Source organism: Cyprinus carpio, chromosome A24 (genome assembly GCF_018340385.1).
Source record: "Cyprinus carpio isolate SPL01 chromosome A24, ASM1834038v1, whole genome shotgun sequence".
NCBI classification, from domain to species: domain Eukaryota; kingdom Metazoa; phylum Chordata; class Actinopteri; order Cypriniformes; family Cyprinidae; genus Cyprinus; species Cyprinus carpio.
This window is the reverse complement of record NC_056595.1, coordinates 14,954,867-14,979,720: the sequence shown is the minus strand read 5'-3', so window position 1 is coordinate 14,979,720 and position 24,854 is coordinate 14,954,867. Positions and strand designations below refer to the sequence as shown.

General features: G+C 36.4%; 1 protein-coding gene across 2 annotated transcripts in view; it reads left to right on the top strand.

Annotated features, from left to right (window-relative positions):
- Positions 1-24,854, top strand: part of LOC109058197 (CTD small phosphatase-like protein) — a 39,288-nt gene that overhangs the window by 7,059 nt on the left and 7,375 nt on the right. The window contains exons 2-5 of one of the 2 annotated variants that reach the window (XM_019075420.2): positions 16,842-16,999; positions 18,726-18,758; positions 21,260-21,361; positions 23,683-23,739. In XM_019075420.2, the coding sequence (XP_018930965.1) occupies positions 16,842-16,999; positions 18,726-18,758; positions 21,260-21,361; positions 23,683-23,739 (350 nt within the window). The remainder of the gene's footprint in view (positions 1-16,841; positions 17,000-18,725; positions 18,759-21,259; positions 21,362-23,682; positions 23,740-24,854) is intronic. The other variant, XM_019075419.2, reaches the window with a different exon arrangement.

Here is a 24,854-nt window from a genome sequence, read left to right as displayed (position 1 = left end):
TGGTTTAATTTGGTTTTTGCGAACAGTGGAATTTGTTGACGCATTCAAGCCCATTATAACAGTATGACCTTCCGTTATAATTACATTAAACTCTACATGACATTGTTCTCACAGTAGCAGAAACAGCCGTTTCCTCCAGCTGAGAGAGTCTCAGTATCAGACCATGCCGACATTTGCTCTGTGGTCAGTCAGAGGTCCCCTTGGCACAGAGTGCTTCTCTCTGTGAATGTCTCTTAAACTGGGTATAATGGCTCAAGCTCACTCCATTTGCTGAGGGTTAATAGTGGCTTGGAACAGAAGATTGTCAAACGCGAACAACATTGAAGCAGGCTGGGACATGACCAAAAATGCTGGGATAATGTTGAAATCATTTCAAGCACCGCTGCCTTTTGAATCAGATCACTTTAAGCTGGTGGATCTGTGGTGAATGGATAATGTACTCACAGACACAGAGCCTCCTACACTCCAATCGACTGTTTTTATAGATGCTTGCTAAGGCAAGCGTCAATATTATTATAGCTCATATTTCTAAAAGTTTGAGCTTTGAACTTTAAAACATGATCCTTCCCACACGTTTGTGCTACAGATGTGAATGATACCTCAGATGATTTTCCCTGCTTGGAGAATTGGCCTAGAAAATTATATAGATATACATTGCGGAAGAGAGTCAATTCATGTTTTAAGACCAGAATATCATACAGATTTGGGAATAGGCCCTTTTTATTTGGTCCATTAAGCTGCTACCCAAATCCCATTAGCAACCACATAACAACTTGTTAAAACCCACTCAGAACACCTTAGCAACTGCATAGCAATGCCCTGGCAACCATCCACAATACTAGCAACATGTTTTGTAAGGTCAAATCTACTCACATTTTATTCTTTTGATCTTAACCAATAAGCAACCACCCAGAGCACCCTAGCAACCACATAACAACAAGCTTAAAAACACTATTTTTTACCCTAGCAGCTGCATAGCAGTGCCTTAGCAGCAATTGAGAACCCAGTAACAACATGGCAGTGGTTTATTTATAGTCAATCCAAATCCACCCAGAACACCCTAGCAACTGCATCACATTTTTTTCTTCTTTTTGCATGAAAGCATGCTAAACCACCCAGAACACCCTAGCAACTGCATGAAAGCATACTAAAAACACAACATATTTTACCAACTGTATGGTAATGCCATGACAACCATTCACAACACCCTAGAAACGTGGCAGCAGGATTTGTATGGCCAAGCAAGTGACTATCCAGAACACCTGACCCTAGCAACTGCATGAGAGCATGCTATAAACAATCAAAGTAACTTGACAACCGCATAGTAGCGGCCTGGAAACCATTGACAACTCACATTTTCTTTTTTTGATCTGAACCATTAAGCAACCACCCAGAACACCCTAGAAACTGTTTATGAGTACACTAAAAACACTCAGAATACCTTAGTAACTGCATAGCAATACCCTGACAACCATCCACAACACCTTAGAAACGTGGCGGGAGGGTTTGTATGGTCAGTCCCACTCACACTTTCTTCTTTTGATTTGGGCCAGTAAGCAACCTCTCAGAACATCCTGGCAACCCATTAGCAACTCTTTAAAACAGCCCAGGATGCCTTAGCAAATGCATAACAATGCCCTGACAACCTATTACAGACTAGGAACATGGCAACAGGTTTTGCTTTGATTTGGGCCCGTAAGCAACTTCCCAGAGCACCCTAGAAATCTGAGCAATGCTCTAAAACTTCTCAGAATGCCTTAGCAACTGCATAGCAACATCCTGGCAACCATTCATAAAACACTAACAAAGTGGCAGTAGGTTTTGTATGGTCAAGCCCATTCATATTTTCATAAGATGATGTAAAAATCAAGGATTTGGGAGGTTTTCGTTGACATAGAGACTTTGAAACATGAAAACATGATGGGAGGGTGGGTTTGAAAATTTTTAATCCAGATCACCTGCTGTTAAATACCAACATGTGCACTACCTGCTTGGCCACATCTCTTACTAATCTACCAATTTCTAATGTTTTACCTAAATATAATGTCTTAATTACCATGCTCCTTAAAGGGATACTCCACCCCAAAATGAAAATTTTGTCATTAATCACTTACCCCCATGTCGTTCCAAACCTGTAAAATCTCCGTTCATCTCCAGAACACAATTTTAAGATATTTTGGATGAAAACCGGGAGGCCTGTGACTGTCCCATAGACTGCCAAGTAAATAACAGTCTCAAGGTCCATAAAAGGTATGAAAGTCGTCGTCAGAATACTCCATCTGCCATCAAACGTGCAATCTGGGTTATATGAAGCGACTGGAACACTTTTTGTAAGCAAAGAAAACAAAAATAACGACTTTATTCAACAATTCCTTTGTCATTTGTGCGTGGCATTTAAGAATGAAAACAAATAAGAACAACGTTAACAACAGGAGGATAGAGGATGCTGTGATTGGGGCTGTGTTTTTGTTGTGTCTCGTGGGTTTCACAATAATGGACATGGAATGTCGACGTATATGTAATGTGATTGAAAGAACGGATAGGAGGACTAAGAGTCTCCAAAGACAACTGGCAGTGCTACATTTGCTACAAGTGCCTGCACTTCAGTGTCCATATATTTATCGCTGTTCGTCATACTTGCAAAATAAGTTGACACAACGTTTTAAATCATGGTGGGTGAGGGCGTTTTCAAAACGCGTCTGGCCAATCAATGTCTACTTACATCACAGTAGTACCAGTTGTGCTAGTTAGACCCTGCTCCGGAGTAGGGATGTGCACGACGACTAATTTGACTGTCGTTTAAATGTAAGTTTTGTATCCAACTAGTCAACTAGTCTAAAAGCAAGAAACCCCCCAAAGATGTTATATAATAGCCTACATTTGAAATACTTAATCTATGAATCACATTGACAAATCCCTCAATGAATTCCGCTAAAAATAGGTCACAATTATGCCATACTGTTGCCTCGCGTTATCATCATTTAATTTTAGGCGGTCGTAAAAAAAAGAAAAAAGAAAAAATAGAACATACTAAACGTCAGCCAATGCTTATTTATTAAAATCAGCTGGGGAAATGCAGAACAATAAAAAATCAATCAATAGCCTGAAAGAATTCTTCATATAACGTTAGCCAACATATTAAAACACAAGGCAAAAATAATAGGGAATTTTATCAAAGAATAGCATTAAAACGGCTTTTAAAAACATATTTCGTCATGTAGGCTATATCATTTAAAAACAAAACGAACAAAAAGAAAGACAGGACCTGAGGCGATTAGGGTTTCCATCCAAAGTTGCGAATTTAACTTGCGAATATCACATAAAACATTTGCGAACAAGCACTGTTTCCATCCAATGCATCAAAGAGAACAAAATCATCACTTCCTGTTAAACTGGCACTAAATATCAGTAAGAAAACTAGGAGAACGGAATATAATAATTTTCATATGATAAATTACTTGCACCTCAGTGCGAGCAGACGAAACACAATAAATGATGTATTGCTTTTGGAGGTGGATGCATGCTGCTGTTTGGGAACGCAGTCGCATAAGACATTATACAGAAATACTTAGATGACAGACTTTGCTCAGGCATTTCAGAACGACCATAACAACATTTCAGATTCTGTGGAACGAGATCATGCAGTCTGCTGCTAGTCAAGTTATCCCGCCTCATCGCACAAAGTCAAATATTTTTTTATATGCGCTTAGAGGAATTTATTCGCAAAATGCATTTCCCATTATTCGCATTAATCCTTTTTCATACAAGTCAAAAACCACCTCAAGCAAGCATAAAAACTTTTTTGCGAATTTAGGGTTTTTAATTAGAAATTTGGCATTTCCATCACTCGTTTCTCATTTGATACTTCAAAATGCGCATTATAACAGGGTGATGGAAACCTATTCCTGCACTTGAAAAAATGTAGAGATAACAAAAAGCAAGCCAACAGAATTTCGAATCTGGACATCACGCGCAACACCGAAGTGGGTCTTCGGAATAGGTGGCCTGGACATCACGGGCAGCACCACCTTTGAAGTGGACGTCTTGTGCCTGTAAGAATATGAATTAGACGGCTCCAGTAGACTGGATCGCATCACACAGCACACAAAACTGTAGTGAATTTTTTTCATTCAAAATAATCCCAGCTCGTCTTGGTCTTTTGATACAACTGACACGAAGAAAACTCATGTGAGGCATAAGGTAAAAATGTAGTTTACATCCCGAAACACTTTTAAAAATAATGTATTATTTTTCAAATGTTTTATTTTAACTTATTTAAAATGTTTTAAATGTAACAATGGGAATTTGATAGTAACATAAAATGATGATAACTTGAATGATAATTGTTTTTTTTTCTGTCGTGTAATCGACTATTGTTTTCAGTGTTGACTAGTAGGAGCTATACCGACTAGACCCGCACATCCCTACTCTGGAGTAGGAGCTAATTTGGTTCTCGAAAAAGGCAGTCCGGTACTAAAATCGCAAAAAACGCCCAAAGTGGGTAGTTCCACAATTAGTTCTGGTACTATGAAAAGGTTCCTGCGGTGCGAAAGGCCCTCATATCACCTTATGCTGCATATGCTCTTCTGTATCATCCGCGCAACACAAGGATGCGCTGTTTTCTTTCAAATCAAAGCTAAATACGTATAGGAACAGTGCATCCTTGTGGTGCGGATGACACAGAAGAGCATACGCAGCATACAGTGATATGGAAAGACACAGAGGAGACTATTGACAAAGGAATTGCTGAATAAAGTCGTTATTTTTGTTTTCTTCACTTATAAAAGGTGTTCCCGTCGCTTCATATAACCCAGATTGCACGTCTGATGGCAGATGGAGTATTTTGACGATTACTTCCATACCTTTTATGGACCTTGACACTGTTATTTACTTGGCAGTTTCACAGGCCTCCCAGTTTTCATCCAAAATATCTTAAATTGTGTTCTGGAGAAGAACTGAGCTTTTACGGGTTTGGAACGACATGGGGGTAAGTGATTAATGACAAAATTTTCATTTTGGGGTGGAGTATCCCTTTAATTTTTTTATTTAATTTGATAAAATTCCCATTTTCTCTGTGAAAGGACACTTCCAGAATAGAATATTTAAAGTCTAGGTCAGTAAAACAATGCCAGTCTGAATGAAATCTGAGAGAGCGTCTGTTGAGTCTTCAAAGTGAATGGTGAACTACATTTAACAGTGAGCTTGTCTCCTGAGAGATGTATAAAGTGGAGCAGTAGTGCTGTAGGGGAATGTTTGTGTATGGAAACGGCATGATTACCTGCTTTCAGCAGACAGGAACCACACCACTAACCTGCATATGACCACTGATATTCTCCGACTTCAAGAATAGGGACGCCCCAGCCAAATTCAGATACGACAATCTGTATTCCAGTCATGGGGGAATCCACCCGTCAATCCAAGCACTTTTATTTGCATAAAAATCAGCTTACAGGCACACGTCCCTTTGTCAGACTGTCATTTTTCACCAATGTGCCCTTTTTGCAACAGTCCCGAGAGACTTTGCCTGGATCAGATGCTAATGTCAGAATCAGTATGACACAGAGACAGAGCGTGAAACATATTGTGTGCAGCAGTCCTACATCTGCTATCTCCCGTCTTTTTCACCCTCCCACCTCATCTGCTCTGCCTCTGCTTTTCCAAAACAACGTGGGACATGTTGTGTAACAGGGTTGAATAGTCACATCTCTCTTGTTATTTTCAGCTGCTAATTCCACCGTGCTTGTCACATCCTTCGTTTCTTCAGCTGCAGTAAGGGGCCGCAGGGTCCGGAGTGGTCTTGTCAATAATGTGGTACATGGCAAACTCGCATAAGAGTTTCCACACTGATACTGTCACTACTGAGCAGTTTGGGGAAAAGTTCAGATTCTTCGCTATGGTTTGGTGTGTTCCCACCATACATATCCTAATATATCAGATGTAATATTGAAAGTACAATTTTTAAATAATGGAAATTCAATTAGTTATTTTATTACAGTATGTCAGTGAAGCGCACATTTATGATTGTCAACTAAAATTAAAACCATAAAGAATACATTGTTTTAAATAATATAAATGTTAACTGAAATAAAATATAAAATGATATTTCAGCTCTTTGCCAAGGCAGCATTCCTCATTTTCATTTAGCTTAAGTTGAAGTACTAAAATAAACTAAACACACTAAACTATATAAACATTTAAAAACAAAAACTAATGAAAATGATGAACACACAACAAAAAGCCTAAAACTTTAGCTAAAATTAAAATGAAAACAGAAAAATTTAGTTCAAAATATTAACGAAAACTATAATAGTATATAATTGATGCTGAAGTTATGCTGGTGCACATAGGGGTTATTTTTAATAAGCAAAATAAATGATTTTAAAGCTAATTTCTAGAAATGCACAATATATCAGAACCTTATTTTTATCAGATTTTTATTTATTTACATATGTCAGTTAAGATTTACATTGAATACATTTGTAATTATGCAAGCTCATTTATTAATGCTATTTTTACATTTAGATTACCAGTGATGTCCTTTAATGCTTATTTAAAGTTTTGAAAACCCTAATAATGTAGTAAAACTGTTAAATGTAATATTTAGTGAATATACATATATACTGTACATAATAATGTTGTGAAGCCTAAATTTATTTGTAGCATTTAGTTTTTAATTTATTTTATTCATATGAAATGGTATTTATTAATTTTCAATCATAACAATTAAATCATTATTGGTTTATCTGCATTGAACAGAATTTTTATATTGCTTTATCTTTATAAGTACTTTAAATTGGTATGAGTGGATTTTTTTCTGTTAATTTTCTTGCCGTTGTGTAAATAATCAAGTTATAATTAACACAGTTTTAAGTGCCTGAGATTGATGAAATCTTATTTCATAATTCTTCAAATCTGCTATACATCACAACACCTGCATTGATGTTAAGTTACAGGCTTTAAAAGGTACTATATTATGGGAACGATGCTTGTTACAGTATGTACTTTTGGCGGGATGTGTGTCTCTTTATATGAGGCTCACCACAAAACTGTGATATTGTTTTTGCTGCACACGTGTTACGTAACACTGTATTAAGCCAGGGTGAAATACACACCAAGGAATGTTGTCTTACCTGAAAGAGGCAGGAGGCTGTGATTGTTGTTTGTTATGATAAATTCACATCACCAACATTGAGATCACTGTAAATGTGCAATGTTTGACAGATTCTTGTCTATCGTCTTCTGAAAAGAAGCTACTTTTCTAAAGCTGCATCTTATAGACTGCCTTTCTGTCTGCCTTAATTCTCATAAACTTTATGTATAGCTGACTTTGTGTGCATGCATTTGATTAGAAAAATCTAGACTGAAAAAATGTAGAACAGAAAATTCTGGACTTTACCATCAGTTTGTAAAACCATATTAGGGAAAATGTGACACAAAACCACTTGCAGTGGAAGGCTGTGGGATGATATGTTGCCATAGACCAGTGGTTTCCAAACTTTTTAAGAGCGACCCTATTTTTTATTTTTTTTACATTGATGCAAACATATATATATATATATATATATATATATATATATATATATATAAAAAATTAAATACAAAATGCCAATTCCAGAAAAGTTGGGATGTTTTGTGAAATGCCATAAAATCAACAATATGTGATTTGTTCATTCTCTTTAAACTTTATTTAATTGACTAAAGTACAAAGAAAATAATTCCAATGTTTTCAAAAACTGAAACTAAGACTAAAACTATTGGTAAAAAAACATTTTCGTAAACTGAAATAAAAATAAAATTTCAAAATAAATGAAAAACTAAAACTAAATGAAACTAACAGCAGCACTTGAAAAACTAACTAAAATAAAATAATAATTAGCAAAAATTAATAATCGTGTTCGTGATTTTAATAAGCTCTCATTCTGTGCCAGAAAATCTGACCTGTGGTTGTTTAGGGAAATACATGTAGATGATGCTTCATGCACGTGAGCTGAATCCTAAGCGGCTATTCACAGAGAATGCTTTTTGCATTTAAAAAACAAGACACGGGAAATTAAATGGGAAATAACTATATAATATGAAATGGGAAATATTAATAATTCACACCTTACAGCGCACAGATGTTTAAAACCGTGTTTGACGTGCGAGAACAACATGAGAGTAAGTTAACAGACACGTAATTAAATTTTCGGATGAGCTGACATTTTGTCACGCTTTACGATTACTATGGCAATGTCCACCTTGAGTCCATGACATGAGCACCGATTTAACTTAAGCGGCAGCGCGCCATGTCCTGTGTAGCTTTTGAACTGGGATTGATTGCATTGCTCTTCCGTTGCGCGTGCTCGCCGGAACGGCTCGACAAAGTTAAGTGGAAACATCATTTAAATCACCATATCACATTTAGTTTTGAGTAGTATGAGGTTTCAAAGCTTTTTAGATTGTTTCTTTTTATTGTGTATGTTCATAGAGGGAGAGGCGGATGTGCAACAAATTTGTTGTTTACAGTGTTTCAATGACGATTACAAAGAACAGGTTTCCTAAAATCCAACCCTGGAGGGGTCATTGTCCTGCAGAATTAAGTTCCAACCCTGATAAAAACTCAGTTGCCTGTAGCTTTTTAGTACCTCTGAAAACATTTACAGATAAGCTGCATATTTCAATTGTAAAGAATTAATTAATTTTCATTATTAAGAGGTTTGCACAAGATTTAACTAAACTGTGCAAACATTTTTTTTGTTTTAATATTGTCACATTGCTTAAAAGACCATTGGAGTGTTTAAATGTGTCTCAGCCTTATAATCAGACTTCAGACGCTAGCATTTCTCTCTTTCCTTGTCTCGCTCGATGCATTGTAATGAATAGTTTCCTGACAGATCATTCTACTTTTAGTCCTCTCGCTTGGTGCTCTTGTTAAGACATTGTTTAAGGCGGTGGAGTGAAACATTGAAATGTAGTTCTGCTGTACCCAGTCTTACTTCATATTTTTTTATTTTCAGACACACCTGGTCCATCCTGAGGTTGAGTATAAGGAACTCCCTGCCTCAAGGTGATGCTTTGAGTCAGTACATCATGTGTGTGCATGCACACTGCAATTCTCTTTGCCTTCACAAAGCAATTAAATGTAAATGCTAGTTATCTCCAAAGCAAAACGACAAGTACTTTGATCCTAATCATTGGTAAGGCTTCAAACAAGTGCTTACTTGACATCACAGTAAAAAGCAGCATTTGTTTCGTTATCAAAAACAACAGACTGTTACTGATAGACTTCTGCATTTCTATTTAGCCATGGTAAAATAAAATATATTTGACCTGATCTTTGAATTGAATATGATGAAATAAGAAGACTATTTCAATACAGTAAATAGCATACAGTAAATATATATATTAAAGTATGGATTGTATTGCTTTATGGATTAGCAGGTGCAGACATGAAAAATGTGTTTCTACAGATGACAAGAATAGTTCACTAGACAATCAACAGTCATTTATGTCTTCATCAGTCGGGTGTCTTGGCTCTCTGATGTCTTCTGGTTTACATCATCCTAACAGACCTGAGACAGAAACGTGAGCTGAACACTGAATATGCAAACATTTAAAAACTCATGATGTAAGACATGGATCTTCACCACTCATCTGGCTGATTAGGGAAGGAACTAGCCGGAAGGAAGACTTAAGCAATTGGCTCTCACTACGACAACACGGATTGTTTGAGTAAAATGATACAGTGTAAAGGGTGTATACAGTTAATCTCTTTCTCATTTTTCCTCTTTCGTATCAGCTTTCGGAAAATAACCGCAAACAGATTTGCGAACTTGTTGTTTTTCACCCTCAATTCTTTTGTTTGCTCACAGCGAACTGACCAATGTAATTATTAAAGCAACAACAGAGCGGGCATTTGACGCTTAACCCTGCCCTTCCCTCTCTAGGTTTCTGTATCCCTCTCTTCTTTAACTCTCCCCTCACAGACACACAGACCGCAGCCAGTTCTGACCCCTGTAATGAAGCTGGGGGTCTGTGTTCTTTGCAGATGGGCATTTTTCCACACTGTGGGTCAGAGGGTTATTATCTCTTCCTGTCAGGAATGTAAGGAATTTCCTGTGCATTCCTCTTCCGGCTGTGAGAGCAAAGAGACTATGCCCACCGATGTGACCGCTCAGCATTGGATTACCTCACTTGCTGACTGTGGGAATGGTCTGCATAAGATGAAAGAAAACAAAGCTCCAGTTGAAGTTCCATTTGCAAAGCTGGAAGCTGCAGACAGGGAAAAGGGAATTGCTAGAATTTGTCTTCGCAGCTCTTGTTTTGTGTTTTGAGATTTCCTTGTGCACTTCTGTTTTGTGCACTGTGATTTCCCGAAAAGACAGCTGTCAATCAAACGTCAGTGTCTTTGGAACGTCAGGCCCTTGTAGACTTGGTTTTCTGTCATTTGTTGTCTGCAGGATTCTGAGTTTTTCTCTCCACACTCTGACTGTCTCCTTTGGTGTCTCTACACAATCTAGGGCTGCACTAAAAAAAAAAAAAAAAAAAAAAATCTAATTATGTTTTTTTTTTTTTTCTGATAAAAACTTTTATTTTATTTTTATTTATTAAACTTTTTTTTTTAATTATTATTATTAATAAAGCTCCAGGTTTGTGGACAAAAGCTTTGTGATTATAAATCAAAATTATTATAAAAATAATGATTATTATATAAATAATATCAAATAAAATAAGAAATATTACATAGAACCAAAGGGTTAGGGTTCTACTTCGTCAATTGGCTTCGCTGAGACAGCATAGATTGTACAGTGTAAAGGAGGTATAAAATTAATCACTTTCTTTTATTTTGTTTTTAAGATCAGCTTTCGGAACAAGAAAACACAAAAACTTAAAAAAAAAAAGCTCCAGGTTTGTGGCCAATAAAAATAATCATATAATAATTTTTATTATGATTATGATTATTAATTAACAATATTAAACAAAAATAAACATAAATATATATATATATATGAATATATATATATAATCACATCCAAATATATATATATATATATATATATATATTAGGGCTGTCAAATGATTAATCACGATTAATCACATCCAAAATAAAAGTTTTGTTTACATACTATATGTATGTGTACAGGATATAATTATGTAATATAAATACACACACATAAATTATATATTTAGAAAATATTTACATGTATATACATTTATATATTTATATTCTTATATTTTTATATTATATATAAATATATTTAATATATAAACATAACATATTCTTCTTAAATATATACATGCATGTGTGTGTATTTATATATACATAATAAATATAACACAGTATACACAATATTATGTAAACAAAACTTTTATTTTGGATGTGATTAATCGTGATTAATCATTGACAGCCCTAATATATATTATATATCTATAAATATATATAAATATATCATTATTATTATTATAAATAATAATAATTATTATTTTATTATAATACAGTAAAGCTGTGAAATTACTATTCTGATATTTACGGCTGTATTTATTAATTTTCAAACATCAGTCTTTTTTATCAGTCTTTTATTCTGGCCAAAAATCTTATTTTTTGTGGACAACAGCCGGTTTATAAGCGCTTCTCATTACAAGCCACGCATGCTGCGTTCCCAAATGCACATTTTAAACTCACAGCACATCGATTTACTATGAACCAAGCCACTCAGAGAAGCTGAAAACACAGGATCATGAACTTCTACTGTGTAAAAGAACACAGTGCCATGCTTCACTTTGAAATATGCAGCTCATGTATTTAATTAAATGCTTTTTGATAATCACACTAAGCCTTAGCCTGATTTCAGTTTTATGTTGATTAATCGTGCAGCCCTAATCTCTGCTTTGTCAGACAAATGCTTGCATTCATGAACTGTTAACTACAGTTTGTGGAGGGAGGTTGAATTTGAATAGAATACGCAACACTTCTTCACACTGTAGCTGGGATGACACCGCCATGCAAACTGACTCCGGCCACATTCCTGTGGTCAGCCAGAGAATATGTTTTTAAGTGGGTATGTTTGTATGTGTGCGTGTGGAGAAAACCCTGTTTGTGTTGGACAGATGGTTGTTTAGGGGGCTGGTACAGCAGGGCTCTAGAGTGCGACCAAAAAAATCAGAGGTCGCAATTAGAGCCCTGCATTTCAGCCCGAGCCCAAAGGACCCCGACTTTTTTACGCCCCTCGAACTGGGCTTCGGGATAATTTTCACGTCATAGTTAAGACGCGGGCCGGGCCTCCCACCTGTTTTAGACTTCTCCTTACTTTTATATTTTAGACATCCATCAGTTAGTGATGAAAAAAAAAATTGCCACGCTGGTGGAAACAATACACGAGACCGTGCTACCGCGACTGTCAAGAGCGGCTTTTGTTTTATGTCCCGCAGCAGCAGCGCAGCTGAACAGTTCTCCATTCAAATACATGCAATAGGCTCAAGCTTGTCGCAAAGCACCAGCAAAAGTAATTACCATAAATGCGACAGGGGGAAATAGTAAGGAGATATTTGAATTATTTACTAATAAACGAGATGTTTTCTGAGTCTGTGTCGCAAGGATGAAGTTGCTGATCCTGACTCGCCATCTTCTTTATTTTAGAGAGTACGGATTATGATTGTAATGAAAGAGTTTTTGTTTTCGATTTGTTTTGTTTTATTTCATTAAGTAATCATTTAAAGCTTTCTATAGATATAAAAGACCCTGTGAGGCATGTTTTCACTGAATTTTGGTTGATTTTTGTACTCTTGTTAAAGACGAGACGCAGAAAGCGCATTGTGTTTGATTTCTTTATTTTATAAAAGCACAATGTTTTGTTGCTATTGTGAGTGCACACAAATAAAAGACCCTTTGACGTTGTATCTACTGAAAAAAATGCACGTGATCACGCTGGCGTCTCCATATCCTAAAGCGTCTCCACACAAAACATTTTTCTTGAGATGTTTTAAGTTTAAATTTCAGCTCAGTGAAGCACTTTAAGCACCAACACTTTTTCAGTAAGTTACCTTTCTAGTAAAATTGTGCTTCAAATAAAGAACTTTATGTTGACCAGATTGTTAGTTAATCATTTACAAGTCAATATTGCCTATATGGACAGCGATTTAAAAAAAAAAGTGAACTTGTAAAACTGCGGTGTTAAATGCAATGTGGTTGAAAATTCCGGTGCACTTTACTTTTATGCTGGTGCACCTAAGAAAAAAAGTTAGGCGCACCAGTGCAACCAGTGCAAAAAGTTAATCTAGAGCCCTGTACAGGGCACAGGCTTCATTATATTGGCCCTCCTCCTGTTTGCCCCCCTCCCTCTAGCGTCCTTCCCACCTGCATGTTGTTAGACTGCTGTGCAGTGTAGACGATCAAGGTGGGAAAATACTAACAGCCTCAAAATGGAGGCCCAGGAGGGAGCGATCGCACAGGAACGGTGTTTTGGGAATTTAAAACAAAATGTTTAACCTCACCATACTTAATAACATAATTATAATAATCACCAGAATAATGAAAGAAAGCCTGAGAACAGTGCAATTATGTTTTAAAATACTATATAAATATGTTTTAAATCACCTTCTGGTGATTCTGGTGAAGGTTGTTTGGCACGTTTAAATCTCGTTATGCCTCAGAGCCCAGCTTGTCAACTGACAGGTAATTACAGTTAGATAGAAAATCAGAGGGTCTAGTGCCTCTGTCTTTCTTTGGAGTGTCTTTGGAGACGCCCCTCAAATTAGTTTCACACAAGTACCTTACAGTCTGTTTATAGACACTTACTCCTTGAGCGATTTTTTTTTTTACAAAATACCAGACTAAAATCTATTTATTTTATTTAATTTAATTTAATTTATTAAGCTTTTTCCTAAATTCTATTTTGGACTTCTTGTGTGACTGTTCCTTTATAATAAAGGGAGCAGCAATCATTTCAAATGTGTCACCTGTTCAGTCCCAACAATATCTCACATTTTGCCGAGCTTTCCAGAATACTACAATACAATAGACTTGCCAAGTTTCCAATCAGTTGTCAGTGATTTCTTATCAAATTCACGAGAAAAAATATCTGAGCTAATTCATTTTTATATTCATTTAATACACAATGTGTGTACTCGTAAAGTACTTAGGAGAAATAGAAATAAATGATTTAGCTTTGTTTTATTTTACTTGAATGCTTTTATTTATTTACCTATTTTTGTGTATTCATTAACTCTAACTCAAAACATACAGTAAAAAAAACAATACATTGTTTTACATGACAATTTTTCATCAATGGGTTTTTTTCTTTATTGTTAGTTACTTTCATACTTTGTTTTACATGACAATTTTTCATCAATGGGTTTTTTTCTACCTTATAAGACTTCTGTATGTGAATGATTAGCTGTTATGATTTGTCTTTGTGTGTAAAATGAGCAGTGTCCCTAATAGGCTGAATATTGTACACATATTGGCTTTAAAAGACATTTGCTTTGTGACCATTTATTTTAAAAAAGCATGGCAACCTCACTTTTAATGCAGCCATTTCTGAAAACAGAAGCAAGTGACCTGTTATACAGTCATACAGGTGGTTTATAATGGTACTTGCCAAAGCTGGTTGTTTGGGGATGATCATAAGGACTAATGTACTTGGGATGGACTGAGTTCTTGTCGACCTCATCAAGCTGTACCTGGCCACAGGAAGCAGATTTCCTCATGGTCTGATGTGACCTTATGTGTTTTCCAATAGCAGTAATCAGACAGATGCTGTAAGCTATTACCCTAATGCTTCTTCCATTATGAGATTGAGACCAGTTTGACTCAGGGGTTTTATTTTTATTTAACCTTTATGCAAGGAGGTTAGACGTGCTGAGATTTAAAAGCTTTTGGACAAGAGATACTGTACCTGGCCAAGACCATCAATGGCAGAAAAAGTTTTAGAGAAATACAAACTCACATAATTAGATAAAATACACATTGAAGTAAACTAATTTAGCCTACACTCATTTTATAATCATACAATTTGATAAATATGGAGGAAGTCTATATAATATGTCTTGACATCAACTGTTACATGGCTCAGGTTGCAAGTGCATGAGTATAAGTATATGCATGATACTTTTTAATACACTAAAAATATCCTTAATGCCTTTGCAAGCTCAGTATTCTCACTTGATGTATTTCAAATAAGCAGGAAGTTTTATTTTATTTATAATATTTAAATTAACATTTATTTCACCAAACCATGCTTATAAATGTCTAAATAAATATATTTTTATCTTTTATAATAAGCATGTAAGTAGGAGACCTCAAAGTTAACATACATGGACTAAAAAATCCCTTAATAGCAAACTGGTTACCTGAATAATTATATTAATATTAAAAAAAAATAACAAGCCAAGTTTTCTTGCTAAAAGATTTTATTGCACTGTACTAGTTCTTGATTTAATGAAAGTGTATAATTGGTTGATTGTTAGCACTTTAAGGTGCAGTAACAACAAGCGTTACTGCAACAATGAGAGCACTTGGCCCTCACGACTGACCTGGATAGTGTGAAACCCGATCTGTACTGTTCCACTTTAACACGCAGCAGGTCACAAGATAGCAGTATGACTAGAAAGACACATCTAGACCAACATCTCAGTCATCAATGATTGAGCCTATTGTGACTCAGTTATATATAAATTTAAATACACATTTTGCAAATACACATTTTCCGAATGTTTTGCTTGCTCCCTCTATTTTGCCAAACATCTGCTGTTGTCAGGAGCGATCTGTTCTTCCAATAACAATACCTGGCCTGCATGCCTCATTAGATCACCTATGGAGAGCCAGTTTTTGTCGTCCAGTTTTTCTGTTTATTACCCAGCAATCAACTGGAGTGTGACCAAGTGATGTCATAGTACTGTTTGTGTAGTTCCTGCAGTTACTGGGCAAAATATCATGCACATATGTGTACACAACCAGAATGTTATTGTGAGGCGGGCAGATGGGTTACTTTAAAAGGAAAGCTGCTGTTTTGATTTTGGATCCGTTGTGATTTTGTTTAGAGTTGTTTTGTTTTGTTTGTCCTTTATTTTGGGATCATGCAAACCTTCTGTGAATTATTTTACAATAAAGAGGACATATTGTTTTTGTTTTGTTTTGTTTTGTTTTGTTTTGTTTTGTTTTGTTTTGTTTTGTTTTGTTTTGTTTTGTTTTGTTTTGTTTTGTTTTGTTTTGTTTTGTTTTGTTGAAAAAGGCTCTTTCTTTAAACCATGGGATCATGCAGACAGTTCTTTCACAGTAAAGAGGACATTTTTTTTTAAATTTAATTTATGTTTTATTTTATTTTACTGCGACCCTTGACGTCATGCTTATGTTCATGCACATGTACACTCAATTTTAGATCCACTGCCATCAGCTTAATCATGTCTTCCTCGCATTCAGCATTTACAATGTCTGATTTTCATTGTTTACAGGGCTTTTAAAGCAGGTTGTGTAACTGTACTTGGGACATTGTTGCTATGCACAGTGATGTGCTGTTGTATACATTGAATGCATAACAGAACAGCTGGCGTACAAGCATAGGGGGTAAAGGTGACCGAGTCGCCCATGGAGACAAGTTTTGTGTAGCATAATACATAAAAGGAGCTGTTTGCACACTTTTTCGGTCATGTGAGCTGTGCATGGTAACCAATAAGCAAACTCCGACAGACTGTTGTTTTTTCACTCGTTACGACCTCCTTCGTGAATGTGTGCCGTACGCGAGGCCGATGGATTTTAAGTTACAGGGCAGGGAAGATAAAGCCCCAGATGTTTTGAACAGGATGTTTTGAACAGTTTGTGCATTGCAGTGACCAGTGTGTGGTGTGTGTGTTTTTCTCTGACACAGTCTCCCAGTCCAACAGCAGTTTAAAGAAACACAGGAACAGAAGTATCTTTAGTCCCTTCTTCTGCTGTTTCCGGGACTATAATGCGGAACCACCAGCCACTAACAACAAGACCTGCTCCCTCCCTCCACCTGCTGAGGAAAACAGCAGCCCTCCAAAGGTGAGGCCTCATTTATTTCTCTAATGACAGTTTTAACTGCGTGAAAAGCCGGCAATTGATGCATGAAATTGCAGAGTTTAAGTTTGACTGCGTTTGAATTGCTAATGTTGGTCCAGTTCAGAATAAAGTCTGTTTATTAGCAAACTTTACTCATTTTCTCTTGGTTTAGCTGAGGTTTTTTTCTTGTTTGCGAGCTGCGCCCGAATGCAGGCTCTGTGCATGCTGTTCCCGTGTCCACACCACAAAGTTTTCCAGCTGTTCCGAACTCTGTGAACCCGCCGTGATGTTTACCATCCAGTTCTAGAAATGATGGGCCCGCTTTCCCTCACACACATTCTTCAGTTTCCACCCACCCACCCACATACACACACACACACACACACACACACACACACACACACACACAAACACACACACAAACACACACACACACACACACACACTCTCTCTCACATTCCTGAACTGGTTCTAATTCCAATAAAGTATGTGTCTTGTATGATTGATTACTTGCTGCCCAGTTTGTTCCTTCCCCTCTTTCCTTTTCTTTTTCTTTCTTTTTCTTTCTGTCTTTCTCCCATTGGCTATGTTTACTTAAGGGGGAATACACAATCACTTAGAATGCATTTTCGCCCACTGATAGTGTTGTTTATTTGCACGTCATCTATGCTGTTTTCAGGTTAATAAAGTAATTATGCAAAAAAGGTCACCATGTTGAAAAGTAAAAAAGCACAAATTAGATCTTTTTTAATATCTCAGTTGTTTCTCCTAGGGAACAAAATCAAATTTGAGTCTATTGCTCCTGATTTTCATATTGTTCTCCTGAGAAAAAGTCTAGCCAAGTCTGACTGCAGTTAATAGTCTGTGATTTCTCATCAGATTTTTGCAAGGAAAAAAATATTTGAGCTGTTCAATTTTAACAGTTATTTTACATTTCTGTGGGAGAAATAAAAATACAAAAAATATAAAAAATGTCAAAAAAATAAATTTTTATAAGTAATTTTAGAAGAAACGACTGATTTGTTTTATTTTACATGGAGCAGACCACCTCAGACTGGCGCAATATTTACAAAAAAATTACAGACTGCATTTTACAGTAAACACTCATGTTGTAGAGTTATTTCAGCGCATTTGTCTTGTGCCTATTGTTTAGTATATTTTCACACTCTTTCTTGTTCTTTTTTTTTTTTCGGTCTCTTGCACTTATCCAAACACACACACAAATGCTGGGCAATGTACTGTGTGAAATGACCTCACTGTCCGTGGCGAAACTTTAAGCAACAGCACTCCAAAAACACTCATGTGTGCTGCCAAAGCAGGTACAGGCAGCTATAAATGGATCTGAATCAGATCGCATTACCGCCAATGTTTGCCTGCAAATGACTCGCGATCTGCAGAGGAATGTTCTGCTATTTTACATGTGCATGCGCTCTGAGCTGCCCTGTTTTAGGCCCACAGACACTTTAAATGAAACCCATGTGTTTTACACCGCTTCCAGAGAGATTCCTGGCAGGATTACGCTGTGAACAAGGATGTGATTTTTGTCAGCATGTCTGTCTGTCTTAGTCAGTCATGTAGTAATAATGTACAATAGTTCGTAATCTCTGTTGCGATGTTTGCTTTCACAGTGTCGTGTTTGTTGTGCTTGTTTTTTCTTTTTCTTTTTGATGATTCTCTTCTCTCCGTTTTGTTTTTTTTCCTTCTCTTTCTATCTGGTTTTGTTTCTCAGTGTGATCAGGCCCAGGTCATCCCTATTCCCATTGTATGTATTATCGTTTTTATTTTGCCTGCATGCTTATGCATATATTTTTGTCTCTTGAGAGTAACCTGCCTGACTCAATTTTTCTGGGATGCATTAAGCTTCTACATCACTTTGCATAAAGTATGCAGCATCTTGGAAAACAGCCACATATTGTGCATAAGTGACAGAAGGATTTAAACCTTGGGCTTTGAATTGATTAAGCATTTGAATTGAATTAATTACATGAAGATCCTATCACTTACCTACTGTCCACAGCAATATATTTTGCAATGACCTGTCTTGCACAATACTTGAGTATAGATTTTTTTTTTCTCTCCGCACTGGTCAGATCTCATCAAAATGTTTTGATCGAAATCAGTAAATGTCTCTGGTACTTCAGTAAATTTCTCTGGTCTTACTGTCCATATCATTGAACATTATTCAAAAAAAAAAAAAATCTAATTTCATCAAAATTCTGCCTTTGATAATGGGTTTTCTGCTGACAAAACCTAAGTATCGTGTGGGGGGAAAATATTAACCATTAATATCAAAATATCATAGCCATATATGATCAAAACAGATCAAATCCACAAATTGCCCTTGATTTTTAAATGGATAGTTCACCCAAATTGAAAAGTCTATCATTATTCCAAACAAGTTTTTTTTTCTTCTTCTTCTGTGGAGCACAAAAGAAGATATTTGGACAAATTTTTTAACAGTTTTTGCCGATACTCAGTTGAGTCCTAAACAACACTGATTGGACCCCATTGAGTTTTTTTTTTTTTGTTGTTGTGTGGACAAAATACTTTTTTTTTTTTTTTTTCACAGAAGAGTCATACTGTTTGGGAATGACATGAGTCATGACAAAAAATGTTCCTTTTGGGTGTACTGTCCCTTAAATGCTATTTCATTTTGTCTTAAGCTTGGTTATAGAGTCATGTGGTTAAGGTAATTGGGAGACTGGTAGTGCTGATAGGAATAAGCTGTACTTAAGGACAACAGCAGTCTCAGAAAGTCAAATCATCCCACACTGCACCTGCTAGAGGAAGAGCGTGCAGAGAGGTTTGCTGATCTGAGCCAGGCCTTCACGCTGAGCCTGAGATAGGGGAGACCCAAATCCTGAAACACACTGCACCTGCCTCTGCCTGCTCAGCAAAAAGCAAAAAGCAAGCATCCATGCTGAGCAAATGCTGGCAGGAGTTCTAATTCTCACAGTAATTGTAATCAAACCTCGGATCCGCTGGTGTTTTCTAAGATGACAGCTGGGAATGTCTCACTGCCTGCTTCCAGATCCTCCTGCTTTGACTGGCTGACACTAATGACTAAAACTTTCAACTGCTTTCAGAATCTTCTCTCTAATGCATTTTGAAAGTGTCTGGATTGGGGTAAAGGTTAAGTTGGGAATTTAGTGAACCACAAACTGTTAGCTGTCATTTTTCACTCAGCGCAAACAGATTATCATAATGCAAGCAAGTGATAAATCTTTGAGTGTTTGAAAGCCATGAAATGAATCCTGGGATTGGCTGATACAGCATGAGGCTTCGAGTATGGTTAAAGCATTGTTTGAAAACCATAAAGTCTTCAGAGTTATAATGTAATGATGTAATTGCATGGACTCATGGAGCATGCATAATCTGTGTGTCTTTTTTGTGTATCCATGTGGGGATCGAATGTTCCCTCAGTGATAGCAAAACCCGAAAAACTAATACCAAATTATTTTATTCATTAGTGTTGGTGAATATTTGATATTTAACTGTGAATGCTCATTTGCCCTATTTTTTATTTTTAAAGTACCTTTGCTTTCCAGACCTTTCCTCCATGCTCATGGTGAAATGTACATGTAACGAATATTCAGCATATTACTGTTAAGAATGTACTGTATGTATAGTGGAAATAGATAAGAATCACCCCCTTTTAAAATAATCACATTTTGTTGCTTTGCAGCCTGATATGAAGACGGACACAGTTTATGTTTTATCCAGCTGTATTTACTATAACATCCAAATGAAAGATATATTTCTTGATTATTTTAAAGAGGAGTGTTTCTTTTCTATACACACTGGCTGTACGTTATGCATGTCTGCATGTGCTGTGGATGACTTTGCTTGCATCTTTGGAATACGTGCGAGTGTGTTTTGCTCCCATAGGCAAGTCCATCTTCCTCCCTCAGGTCAGGCTTAGAAAAATCTCTTTGCCATTTACTGGCAGACCATCTACAGAGGCAGCTTGTGCTTAGGCAACATGACTTGCCAGTGAAGCCAAACCAGGGGGGACAGTCACTTTAACACAAAGCTATGATCTTGTTTCAAGGTTATCCAAAACCAGCAGATCCCGGGTCATCATTTGGGACAACAACAGAGCAATCTCCAGTGCATATTGTGTCTCTTTGGAGGAGGGCCTGTAGCTTTTGATGATAATTCTGAATGTCTGGCTGATATGATAAGCATGTATCTTTATCCTCCATTGAGCTGTTGTTTGCTCTCCTCTCCTCCTTGTATTCATCTGTTCTGTATTTCCTCCAGGCTCCAGCCAAATACCTCTTACCTGAGGTCAGCATTAATGATTACGGCAAGAACTGTGTGGTCATTGACCTGGACGAGACCCTCGTGCACAGCTCCTTCAAGGTACTTCTGAATACTCACACATTAACTAAAAATACTACAATTTTGTTATTATGATATTTCATATAGCAATGAATAAGTGGCATGTTGAGGCTAGTGATGACTTTGAAGAGCGGCAAGTATTGTTAAATATTGTTTTAAAATCTAGTTAGCTGCCTATGTAGGGAGCCTTTTACAAAGTAGGCATCTTAGTTATTCTACCTCCAAAGATAACTTGTTTTGGCTACATTTAGTGTCATAACTATACTTTTCGAAGAAGGAAATCCCAGAATACACAATAATCCACAATGGTGGAGAATGCGGGCACAATATTAAGTATGAATGCCTATCTTTCATTCAGGACTGACAGGAATAGTTAAAAATAGTAATCAGAAATAGATCATTTTAACCAGTATTTGTCTGTGTTATGCATTTTTATTTTCATAAGAGCAATTTCAGGAGATTCACTCCTGCACAGTGGTTCTGAGTGGCCAGATGATGTTTTTGAGCAACCTAAGACATGATAACAGAAGGCATTGGCAGTTTTTTTGAGGAAGTTGGGGTGGATTTTAAGTCCCAAATGAATGTAAATCCTCTTCCGAGATTAAATGTTTGTCTGGTCCCTAGAAAGTAGCGCTTCGGGGAGCCACCTGCTGAGCGCAGTGACCCACTTCTCTGCATCTTCGTTTTAGGCTGGTTTTTAGCTCGCTCACACATACACACACGGTCAAATAAACAACTATGGCTAGTTGATTACACACAATCACCCCACATTTACATATGTACACACATCCTGCTTAATGCATACATGTCTTCCACAGCTGGATACATTCCCGCTCCCAAAAGAGAAAGACAGTGACAGATACTAAATGTGTTTGCTCGAAGACTAATAACTGTGTTTTGTTAAGCCTGTCCTCCTTTAAAATGTCTGCCTGGCAGCTCCTGTTTTTGCTCAGAAAAGAGAGAAAGGCGCCCAGAGAGAGGGATGCATGCCTTTGTACGCGTTCACAACCTCACATACACACACAAATACACCCATCCTGACGCCAAAACACACACCCACATACACACACATATCACTGCTCACTGTATGCACACAAAAAAGATTTGACCATGCCCATACTTGACCCAAGTGTTTACAATATATTCTATTACTTAGAATTATTCATTATCACAATCTTCCTAAATTATCTTCACATTCACAGAAAAAGAATTCTGTTTTCTTTTCCTTTTTTTTTTAAATTTAAATAAAGTGGCTTTGATATTTAAACATTTAAGCAATATTAAATATTCTGTATGTAATGCAAAGGAATTTTTAAGTTTTAGACATAGACATAATACTTATTTTACAACACTGGCCAAAAGTCTGTACTTCCTTGTGCTAATCCATTAATTTTATTTGTGTAAACATTTCTAGGACACAAAGTCAGTGTATTTTCTTATGTGGAAGCCATGTATTAAATAGGATAGTGTGCAGTCAGATGGTCATTTTTATAGGGTTATGCAAGACCCCTTCCAACTACAATTTATATGTTGAGTTTGGTTACACTCATACACACACACATATATATCTAGCTAATAAATATTGCTATTCCAGTGTCACAATTCCCATTCATATAGATCACACACTCCTCCTGCTGGCCATATTATGAACTGACGTGTAAATCAGTTGACTGTGAAATTAGTCCTTTCATTAAATATTTAATTCCGACAGTCATTAAATTACTAAACGTTTTAACTGTTAATTGTTATTTTTTTATGTTTTATTTAGTATTCCATAAAAAAAAACATTCTTAAAATAAGATTTGTTAATTTAAAATAATTATGAAATGTATCAGCTGTTGGATGAGCCTCCTTCTCTGCCGTCTAGTCAGAACTGAGATTCATAGAATTTCCTTGTTTTTAACAAGCCCTTGAAAAGCAAAAGTTGATTCTCCTCTCCTCATCCTCATCCTCATCTCCCGTTCTCTCTTTGCATTAAGACAGTTCATAGCCACCCGCTGAGTCTCTTTCATCGTCTCCCAGCACTCTACAGCACGTCTCCTCCTCTCTCTCCCTCATCTTTCTTTAAAAGCATATCTAGTCTCTTTTCAAAGACGTTTGCAGTTCCCAGCTCCATGCAGTCAGCTGTCAGAAACACACACGCTCAAATGCGCACACTCATGCACAGACACTCCTAAAGCTCAAAGAAGTCTAATTGAAAGTCTTGACTACAGGTAGCTGTGAAGCAGTGGATGCCTCCCTCTGGCTCTCTCAGAGAACAGCACAGCTGTTACAGCTGTAACATACTTACAGTAGGTTTCAAGCAGGCTCCTAACGCATGATTTCCTGTTTTGTGCCCGCAGCCCATCAGCAACGCAGACTTTATAGTCCCTGTGGAGATTGACGGAACAGTTCATCAGGTACCGTGCAAATAGGTTCAAATGTAGCCATGGGTAAATGTTCACACTTTGTCAGCAACGGATTACTAACAAAGCTCTCGCCCCCTTTGAATCTGGACTGTGTTTTTTGGGATGCAATTTCACGTAATCTTGACAAGCTGTGTCATAAATTTAAATGAAAGGATATTTTGCGTTCCATACAAGTTAATCGACAGCATTTGTTGGATAATAGAAAAAACAAATATTATTTTCCTTTGTTTTCTTTCAAAAAAAATAAAAAATCAAGGTTTACAGTGAGGCACTTACAATGAAAGTGGATAGGACCAATTTTTGGAAGAGTTAAAATAATTTTTTTAAAGCACTTACAATAATATTTCTGCAAAAAAATTTCAATTTTTGAGCCATAAAGTGTTTAAACCATCATTTTACTGCTGTTTTAGGGCACTGGGAAACAAAGTTGAAAAATTAGACTTTTACTCAGAAAATGTTATTTAAGTGATTTTTTACATTACAATTATGCTAACACATTGGTTACTACATTGTAAAAAAATGTAGTAAAAATTAAATATAAGGTTAAAATAGCAGCAGCTTTGGTTGCCAGAAATTTGCATAACTATGCAATAGCAACTTTTAATTAAATTGAAATTAAATTTACAGTTAAAAAAAAAAAAAGTTTTATTAACTGAAATAATTAGAAACATTAGGGACAAGTAAAATCAATTTTTGTGATAGTCAACATTATGCCACAAATGCAGTCCATTAAGCTTAACTTTTATAGAACCTGGAATATTCCTGTAAAAAAAATTTTTATATGGAATTGCAGCATAAAATTCCTCTTTGTGATGGTGACCTCATTTGATCTTTGCGTTTACTGCTATATTAAGACATCATATGTAATGATATCTTACCATTTCCAACATGTGTCCTCTGAGGCTTTATATTTTTATTCAGTTTTGCCCGTCCTTTCATCTCTTAAGAAGAAGTAACATGTGAGTGGCCCCAAAGGCTTCATGCTAAATCACAGTCTGAATCTCATTTCCTTTTTATCATTCTCCTCGAGTCATTGGCTGCGATGTAGTCAGCAGCACTCGCTCGTGGTAACTAAGTTGAAATAAACAAATGTTACCAGTCTGAGT